At 39.9% G+C, this 10,774-nt stretch overlaps 1 protein-coding gene across 1 annotated transcript in view; it reads left to right on the forward strand.

Moving 5' to 3' along the window:
• The window catches only part of ZNF804B (zinc finger protein 804B), a 226,151-nt gene extending 216,565 nt beyond the window's left edge, over positions 1-9,586 (forward strand). Inside the window, exons 3-4 of the mRNA XM_051610819.1 lie at positions 3,080-3,210; positions 5,873-9,586. Of these exons, the coding sequence (XP_051466779.1) occupies positions 3,080-3,210; positions 5,873-9,563 (3,822 nt within the window). The 3' untranslated portion in view covers positions 9,564-9,586. The remainder of the gene's footprint in view (positions 1-3,079; positions 3,211-5,872) is intronic.
• Positions 9,587-10,774: the final 1,188 nt, after the last annotated feature.

Below are 10,774 nucleotides of genomic sequence, written 5' to 3' on the forward strand. Positions count from 1 at the left end.
GAAGTACTAGGTGTCAGAGCTCATAGAAACTTTCCAGAGAAATGAACAGATATGACAGACTGTAAATATTTCTGATGAATACAGTTAAACTTTAAACAGGCATCAGGTGGCAGAACAGTTCTTGCCTTTTTTTGGTGCACCAGTTCCCTGAGCAACATCCTTTCTGGCCTTCTCCTCATTCAAGTGAGTTTGCCTGTGCAGAGAGATCAGGGTGTTTGAGGGCCAGCTCTTAAGCTTCCGGAGCAGCTTCTTCATGGGCAGCCCAGCTATCCCTACTTCCAGATTAGTGCTCAGAGACATGTCTTGGGGTCCAGAAGGCTGAGACCAAATAAGAAACTTACAATCCTTATCTCCCAGTACTTAGGTGGATCAAGAACTGGTTGAAAGGAAGAAATCAGAGAGTTGTAGTCAATGGGGCAGAATCTAGTTGGAGGTCTGTGACTAGTGGAGTCCCTCAGGGGTCGGTACTAGGACCGGTGTTGTTCAACATCTTCATCAACGACCTGGATGAGGGTACAGAACGTACCCTCAGCAAGTTTGCTGATGACACCAAGCTGGGAGGAGTGGCTGACACACCAGAAGGCTGTGCTGCCATTCAGAGAGACCTAGACAGGCTGGAGACTTGGGCAGGGAGAAACCTGATGAAGTTCAACAAGGGCAAGTGTAGAGTTTTGCATTTGGGGAAGAAAAACATAATGTACCAGTACAGGCTGGGGGCTGACCTGCTGGAGAGCAGTGTAGGTGAGAGGGACCTGGGGGTCCTGGTGGACAGGAGGATGACCATGAGCCAGCAATGTGCCCTTGTGGCTAAGAAGGCCAATGGCATCCTGGGGTGCATTAGAAAGGGTGTGGTTAGTCGGTCAAGAGAGGTTCTCCTCCCCCTCTATTCTGCCTTGGTGAGGCCGCATCTGGAGTATTGTGTCCAGTTCTGGGCCCCTCAGTTCAAGAAGGACAGGGAACTGCTTGAAAGAGTCCAGCATAGAGCCACAAAGATGATTAAGGGATTGGAACATCTCCCTTATGAGGAAAGGCTGAGGGAGCTGGGTCTCTTTAGCTTGGAGAAAAGGAGACTGAGGGGTGACCTCATCAGTGTTTACAAATACGTAAAGGGTGAGTGTCAGGGAGATGGAGTTAGGCTTTTCTCAGTGATGACCAGTGATAGGACAAGGGGTAATGGATGCAAACTGGAGCATAGGAGGTTCAATGTGAATATCAGGAAAAATTTTTTTACTGTGAGAGTGACAGAGCACTGGAACAGGCTGCCCAGAGAAGTTGTGGAGTCTCCTTCACTGGAGACATTCAAGACCCACCTGGATGCATTCCTGTGTGATGTACTCTAAGTGACCCTGCTCTGGCAGGGGGGTTGGACTAGATGATCTTTCGAGGTCCCTTCCAACCCCTAGGATTCTGTGATTCTGTGATTTTTCATTCACAGATGTTATCTGGCTTTTCAAAAAATCCTGTACTTGAAGGACAGCTAATGTGACAGTAGTGGGAGACAGCCATTACATCTTTCCCACACTCTTCACAGAACATAATCACAGATCCTGCATGTCATGTTTCCACCAGTGGTTCATCCATTCTTCTCTGTCATATTATGTCACTAACTGGATGACTTCATTTTAGCTTGAGAAAAAAGAAGTCACCATCTCCTTAGACTGCATAAAGCAACCACATAGTGTATTTTACCTATTCACTTTGTCTTCATCTACTGACAAATGCTAGACCTCTCTCTAGAAATCAGGTCTTTCTCATGCATTCATCATTCCCTTGACCACTAGAACTTGAGCACTCTCTGCCCATTTCTCAAACACAGATGCCTGTTGGCCTGTGCAGAGCTCTGTGCCATGGCTAGATGGCTTCATATACCTGAGCTGCAGAACACGGTGTTTGCTGTCACACAGCTGGGTCAGGCTCCAATGCATCCTACTGATAAATTTGGTTATGCTATAGGGAAGCAACAGCATGAGATTATGGCAGTGATCACGATATTGATCTTTAGGTGTTGGTGGATAAGCAAGCAGACATGGATGGTGGCAACTGATCAGCAGTTTAAAAATGACTGTGACACCAAAAACTTTCTTCTAGTCTAGCTTGCAAAAACAGCTCTCTGGGCTCCATGTTCTCAGTCCTTGTCCTCAACATTTCCAGTTTGGGCATCTGGCTGAAGGCACCAGAGCTCCCTTCTGACTTGTAAACCTTCCCTCCCCAAACACCATGGTACTGGAGAGATGGTGAAGGAGAAAAGGCATTTCTGCCATGGAGTATGGAAGCATGGACCTAAACCAGTGAGTTGTGAAGCTGGACATGATCTGCTGAGTCCTAGACAGCACAGTGAACTCAAAGGCAAGATAGCACCACTATGATGTGGTGTAAAGGATGTTTTTGACACTTTCTGGGTTGTCATCTTCTTCACTTTTTCTCATACTGTCTGAAGTTCAAAGCCAGGTAATAAAAAATGCAATAAAGGTAAAGGATTTTGGTCTCTCCAACAAAATTTACCTGATTTCTGGATTTTGGAGGATATTAAAAATTAAATAAATTTATGAAAATAACCATAAAAGAGTTTCCTGGGCATATATATTGGACTGTATTTCTCTGCTTTGAAAAACAAATGCAGTCTTAGAAAATACAAAACAAAAACAGAAGCACGCTTACATCCATGAATACATGTGTAGCTATAGAGATCTATAAAATATGCTTTATTCCAGTACATGGGTATGGATTAAATTCCAGCTGACTGAATAAAACACAACAGTTTTAATTACATTAAATAGAATCTAGTTTTGTGTATGTCTCTGTACACAAGAGAAGATTTGTGTATTCATGAGAAACTAAAAAACTGTCATTCATATTTTTCATATTTAGGTATACATCACCTAAATAGTGGTGGCCCAATCATATTGTTTCATTAGCTAAAAATAGCATTTTCAATCTCTTCTTAAGATGATGGCATTTTAAGTATATATTTATTCTCCATCTACATACTAATTTCAACAAAAGCAAATAGATTCAGTAAGAGGAAATGCATCCGCTGTGTACTTATTTAATCCTTTCTCTTTTTGTTCTTTTTGCACAGAGATTGAAAGATTTAAAACAAAGAGAATTTGCTCGAAATGTGGCTTCAAAGTCATGGAAAGATGAGAAGAAACAGGAAAAAGCACTCAAGCGACTCCACCAGCTTGCAGAGTTACGGAAGCAGTCAGAATGGCAAGTATTTAAAATTTATATTATGTTTTAATGCCTTCTTTCTTCACTCCCAGAAGAAATCTCCACATTTTTACTCCTACACTCTTTAAAGTACAGAGATTGTATGTACTGTAACCTGTTTTCAGCTCTCCCCAACTCCAAATGTTCCTGTTCTGCAAACCATAACATTGAAAGCCCCTGCATTAATTATCTGCTATTTGAAGATTTGTGTTTTTCTCTCCTGTGGCTAGTTAATCTCATGTCTTCTGGACTGAGTGGTTTGAAGACATTTTTATATCATCGTTTTACCTTATTCAAACTGATCTGAATAGATTAGTATAACTGTCTTATCATTTGCTAGTTAGTGAATAGGAGAGGAAAAACACCTTTTACGGCATCCATACTTAGTCTGTAAAGCATTTTCACTACTTTCAGTATACTGAGATTATTCTGGCTGTCCCTCTGTAGAGTAATGGAAATATTATTATGTGACTGAAAAACAAGTAATTAACTGAGTTAAATTTGTCCAATACTGTTAGCTCTATTGATGAGTATCAAGACACAGTACAGAGTTTGCACTAATAAACCCTTACATTTGAGAAATCTCTTTTGTTTAATGACACTGAATGCTTCAGTAAAATAGATTGCCACCAGACCAATTGTTTATATTAATCTATGACCATAATGAGTTAAGTAGATAATTAAACTGGCATTCTTTTAAATTCATGTCTAGCTTACTGTACCCTGGAAATAATAACATTCAGAGTTTATTATACACTCATTTTGGCCTATGTAATTGCTTTTGAGTAATCTGCTGAAATGTAGTGCTAATGTATCATTTTTAGGGTTACAACTCCATTTTCATACAAATCTACTGAAAGAAATGTAACTGCCTGTGGGAAGATGCCTTTATGCCCACACACTTGAAGATGTAGTCTCAGCTAGACTGATAAGGTCAGTGATAATAGGAAAGCAAGAGTGAGACTGGGAGGGAAAAAGCAAGGTTGCTTTTAGAAAGAGCCTGGAATCCATAATCCTTTACAAAGAGCCTGGAAAGAGTGCTTGCTCTTCCTGTTTGTAGTGATTAGTGGCTGCAGGGATGGCTGAGAGCCATGATCTTGGCAGAGGGGTAACATTCCCAATTGCTCAGTCAAGACAGAAAGTCAGCCTTTATAAGCAAAAGTCTATGCACACACACAATTATTACTGTCCCTGAGTACTATAACTCAGGTTCCAACAAAGATCCTCACAACAAGCTAATACAATTTGACAACAAAATTACTGTTACTTTTGTGCACAAGAAAGCAGAAAATGCAGTTTCAGTTTCTGTTCCGATGAGACTTAGAAAAGAATCCCTTCACACACCTTCTCCAAAAGATAATTCCTTCTTGATGTAAAAAAGGGGTGAATTTGTATCTCCTGATGCCAAATTTGTAGCAAATGCAAATATATTTTCAGAAATGCATACATATTCTCATGCTCCGAGACAACTGTACACCAGAGAGTCTTTATGTCTTTCCCACCACTGAAGTTCAATACATTTTTATAGCATTTATAAAACATGTTAGCCTATTTATAGATAGATGTTATGCAGATCTGGCAGTCATAATTTACTTAAATTTAAATAAAGTATTTTGTAATTTTTAATCAACTCTTTACTGAAGCTGTTTCTAATTTATTTTTTTTTTATGTAAGTATTCTGTGGTACTGCATTAATAGCAAACATGGATAAAGATTTAATTAAATATATGTTTAAAATATTAATTGGAATAAGGTTTGTATTGTGGCTATATTTGTCTCATCTCTAATGGAATATGGCAGCACTTATACCAATCTCAGTTAATTACCAATTGCCAGAAATCAATGATTTATTGTGTTTGTTAAGGTCTTCTTAGAATATGTTGATTTATTTTTTTAAGTACAAGAAAGCTAAACTACATATTTAAAATCTGAGAGGTTTGGTAAGAGAAGTGTAATTACTAAAAGTAGAATATAGAAAGAGAAAACATGGCAAAATCAAATGGTGATTGATAATAAGAGCAATTAAGTTGCCATTGATATTGATGGAAATACACCTTGTGTCCTCTTCCCCACTAATTTTTGGGGATAGTTTTAGTATTAATATCCCTCTGAATATTTCACTAAGTCATTTATTGTGGAATTGTAGAAAGATAAAATAAAAATCTACTCTTAAAAATCATACATACACTGCCTCCAAGCAAGAAACTCTACCTTTTATAGAGTTTGATTCTGCAGATGTTTTGAACACAATTGCCTTTGCAGTGGCCTCTCAGAAAACCAAGACTTACCATAGACCAGATTCTCCTTGATAGAAATTCAGAGTAAAACCAATATTCTTTATTCTGAGCATACATGAGTATACCTTTGAAAATTAACATTCATGTGCTGACTTCAGTCAAACAATTTCCTACATTTAAGGGCTTTCTTGCCCATATATATGCCCAAGCTCAGGCTTGCACATTTACCCTTTAGAAACTTTTCAAATTCAGTTTTTCCTCAAACTAGCATGAGTGATAACCTTCTTTACCTGACAGACAATTGTCAAATGTGAGTTCTATCTTCAATTGTTTACTAAATACAGCTTTCTTTTTTTTTTTTCTTTCTTCTTTCTTATTCTATTCCCCCCCCCCTTCTTTTTTGGTTTTCCTTTTTTACTCTACAGCATCACTGGGAATGGACCACTGCTTAAAGCCCCCAGATTAGTCATGGAAAAGCAGCAACCACCAGATGGAATTTTCCTGTGCAAAAGCAGCAAGTTCGCAGCCAATTCTCAAAGAATTGCCACAAGTGAAGGACTAGATTTCTCCAGCAGCTTAGTAGAGAAACAGCAGCTTATCAATAGCAGGCATCAGTCCCCTCCTGGAGGACCCCATGCCCTCAGAAATCAAGCCTCACAAGTGTTCCCAGATAACACCAATATTTCTCAAAGGGCAGGAGTGTCTTTTTCATTCTCCAAAAAGGTCCCTTTGAAGCTCGAGTCCTCGGCATCAGTCTTCAGTGAGAATTCTGAAGAAGGAAATGATTGTAGTGAATCCCCCAACCATAAAACAAAGCAAACCGTTGATGGCTGTCATTCTGGAACACTTTTGGGGGAGGACATGAAAGCAAGCTTGGATAAAGGGCCACCTATTACACAAGACCAAATGGATTTGGATAACTGTGCATCAAGTCATGTAGCTATAAAACTTAAAATGCTAAAGGAAAACTATAGAAGTAGTGATAGAGAATTAGAAGAAAAGGTCGGTGCTAATCCTTTATTTTCTAAAGTCAAAATACAGCTTTCACATCTGGATTTTTCTGGCTTACATAGAGAAACAGAGCAAGAGAGCAACTTGAATGAGTCTGAGCAAGTGTTTGAAACTCTCATTTCACCTTCATGTCAAGGTAGCAACTTTTGTACACAACCAAACATCTACAAGCACAGCGATGCCCCCCTGCCTGACCAGTTACTTGAGCTTCCACAACAGCCAGAACCTCAGCTGGCATGCACAAGAAGTATTAATAGCAGTCTTGGGGTGGAAAAAAGAGAAAGATCTTCGGAGAATTCAGAAACCACAAATAGGAATATGGAAACACTTCCAAGGGAGAGCACGGTTAAAGATGCTAAGCCCCAGGCATCGCCTTTCCTCCATGTAGTGAGCAAAGATGGCACCACTACTCTGCAGTGGCCCACAGAATTACTTTTGTTTACAAAAACGGAGCCCTGTATTTCGTATGGCTGTAATCCATTATATTTTGACTTCAGACTCTCTTTAAACCACAGAGATGGTAAGCAGCATGAAACAAACAAAGCAACCTGTAAAGCGCACTCAATAAATAAGACTGCAGATGAAAATGAAGCCTCAGGTTTAATACAACACAAGCAAATGTCAAATGAACAAGATAATCAGTTGTTGAAACCAAAGAAGATGAAAGGTTCCCTAAATCCAAGAAAGGCCAAGCAAAAAGCTGAGTCAAACATAGGGGAAGAAATGAATGAAAATGGTAAAAAATGCATTGCAGATTATTTGCATGAGAGTATACCCAAAGTGCCTGCATACCTTGATTTCTCACAAAAAGATTACATGACAGAAAAAAGTCTTCATACAACAACACTGAGAAGACCTTTAAAGCATCATTTTCATAGCTGTGAAAGAAAAAAACAGAACATTAGAAATGAAAGCATTTCCTTTTCTGCTTTTATGTCTAGGATTAAAAAGTCTAAAGCTGCAAAATGTCATTTAATTTGTTCTGAGGAAAAGCATGAAAACCGAAGTGACTGCAGATCTGTTCGAGATGTGGCCAGCTGCAGCAGTGACATAAGTGACAGTGGAAAAGATTCTAGTGGAAGCTTCCTTAGTTATAAATCCAGTTCAAACAGCAGACATTCAGAAAATGAAGAATATGGAAGCTACACGAGGTGCTGGAGATTTCCATCTCCTCAAAAGTCCTCCTCTGACAGATATTCCAGCTTTTCTGACACTTCAGCTAGCAGTATGAGTAGCTACATGAGCTACACGAGTGCCACAACAAACAATCACAGCAGAAATCATTTCCTTTGTTGTTGTAAAAGAAAAAGCAAGACAGCTGAAAGGCACAAATGGAAACACAGAAAGCACAATTGTATTTTCACTTCTGATTATACAGATGAGGATTATCTTTGTTGTAGTAGAAGTCACAGAACTAGAGACTGCACACAGTCTCTAGTTAAATATCGAAAATATCAAAGATCTTCAAGACATAAAGTTTTACAGCACAGAAACAGATCTAAACACAGCAGATGTAGATGCCAGCATTTTGGCAAAGTGCATAGATGTAGAAGCTGCCATAGCCCCAAAAGTAGTTCCATCAGAGATTCAAGAAGCAGTGAAAGGTCATCTAGTAGCAGAATATCAAGAGGTAGCAGTTCAAGATTCTTCTCAAAAGTAACTGACAACTGTGACAACAAAATGAAAGAGGACACAGAAAGAAGTTCTAAAACTGAACCAGGAAAAGCTGAAACTGCAAATTACAACTCTCTGAATATGAATGGTCAGTCAAAAAAATTTGCCACCTGCTCTTCTAAAGCTCTTGCAAATGACATGGGTGGAAACAGAAAGTCACTGACAGCCAAGTTACTTTTAGAAAGAGTGCAATCCAAGAAAACCCAGGAACAAATGCAAGATTCAGAGAGATTTTCAAACACTTGTGGGGTAGAGTTGAAGGATCACTCACAAAGTTACTTTGCTCTTCAGTTTTCATCATCAATAGATGAAGTTACAATGTTACCTTCACCAGAGAAACTGCTAAGAATAGGTAAAAATGACACAGGACATAATGAAATCAGTTCATTGGAAACCAGTGCTAAGAACAACTTTGAAGCATCGGAGACAACTGATGTTGCTCTCTCGACGGGCACAGATTATAATAATTGTCTTTTTAAAGACATAATTCAACTAGGAACAGGCTATCAGAGCCCGAGCATAAAAAGGAACACAGCAATAAAGGAACAAACCAATGTCTTCATTAGTGAAGTACAACCCTTTATACAAAGCTGTGACCCAGTACCAAATGATTTCCCTGGTGCTTTTCCCTCTAATAGATATTCTGTTGTTGCTAATTCAACGGACACCAAAGAAGAACTACATGATGTAAACATGGACTTGAACTGGGCAGAAAGCAGTTTGGACTCTCTTTGTGACGATGCTATGCAGAAGTATGATGACACAGTAAATGACCCAGAAGTGTACAGTAAATCCACCTCCCCTCCTTTACCGCAGCAGCCTATCACGTTTTCACCAGAGGAAGTAGACAAATACAGGTTGCTGCAGCTGCAAGCCCAGCAGCATATGCAGAAACAACTTCTGGCAAAACACCTAAAAGTTTTGCCTGCCCCAGGACCAGCTGCCTTCTCTGCAACACCAGCAGTTCCTGCCCTCCCTGTTCCACAGCATGCTACTGTCACCACCATCCACCACACAATGCTGCAACGCTTTGCTGTCTCGGCATCTGTACATCCCCATGGCAGCCATCTCTCCCTGGCACACCTCCACCCACTCTCTCAGGCACATTTCACCCCCATATCACTTTCCCCATTAGTGCCAGCCCTTATTCCCACCCACCCTGCTTTCCTGACAGGACACCCATTGCACTTGGTCTCCACCACTCCCCTCCACCCGTCCCCATTGACGTTCCCTGCACTGCCACACACTGCATATATCCCAGCCTTATTTACACCACACCTAAATGCAGCCACACCTTCTGCTATACATTCAAATCCCTTAGTTCATCCAATATTTCAAGGGCATGACCCCCATCACCATTCTTGCTTGAGCCAGACCCAACAGTTACCTACAATAAAAGAAGTTTTCAGTGTTTCTAGCTATTTAAACTAGCCCAAATGATTACACTATGGCTCCAAAACCAAATTTGAATAAAATAAATTATTCAGTGTTCAATCAACATGTCTGAGGGGAAATCGGCTGTTTTGCTGACAGTGCAATGGCAAATATTTTTAAGTCCATATTCTGGCTGACAGCATATGAATGTTGATTTAGTTCTAGTATAAACTGGGTATAAACTGGTTTAAAGCCTGCTATTACACTATGACAAGGAGGATGGAGTCCAGTACATTTGGAAAGAACAGCCTGAAGTGAAGTCTGTCACTGTCAGTAGGAATGGGACCACAACACCCAGACATAACCAAGAATATCAACACAGATGAGTGATTAAAAATAGCACAATTTAATGTAGAGCAACCTTGACACACCTCAAAGGTTTGCTTTTCTGAGTGTGTGTGTGTATGTAAAGGCATAATACTTGGTCACAAGAGGGTCACAACAACATGTCAAAGATATTTTGATATCTTTGTCACAGATGTCAAAGATGTTTTTATTTTATCCCTGTATTATGTTGCTTGGACAGTGTAAAAGGACAGCAGTCTAGCCACAGGTCCATAACAAAAAGTTCTCTTGGTGTAGGGGTCTCTATGTTGACACAAGCAGGCTGCTACTGTTCTTCCAAGACAAGCATCCAAGAAGGCAAGGAAAAAAAACTGGGATGAAGCCAAGTTCTTTGGCATCGCCTGCCTGTGGTTGTATCATAAGGTATGTCAGGGGCAGGCTGCAGCAGCACAGAGTTGCCACAGCTACTGCTGTCTTTGAGCCTCAGAGATGCTTGACCAAGACTGCAACACTTCTTTCCTACCAAAAAGAGCATTGACATGTGGGAGAGTCTTGCCCAAAGAATGTGTAAATATGTTTCATTCCTTTCACAAACAACATAAGCAATTGGATAGTCCTATAAAATTGTGCTGATGTTCATAATAATGCAGAAGCAAAATTCTGAGTAGAAACTGTCTCTCCAGGTCAAGTCTCATAGAAAACCATTCCACAGTTCTCATAATTTCAAGGTATATTGAATGTAAACAACTATGTCAAGATCCTCGCATGGTTTCCCAAACTTTCAATGTACAAATTGAAGTTGCGAATCTGCAATGTTTGAATGCATGTATCCGATCTTCAGGATAAGGTGTGGTTGAAATTGCTAGAAATAACTGTGTATTTGGGAGTAGATGAGGGCTTCAGCATCTCTTTGAATGGCACAT

This window comes from Apus apus, chromosome 2 (assembly GCF_020740795.1).
Source record: "Apus apus isolate bApuApu2 chromosome 2, bApuApu2.pri.cur, whole genome shotgun sequence".
Lineage (NCBI taxonomy): Eukaryota > Metazoa > Chordata > Aves > Apodiformes > Apodidae > Apus > Apus apus.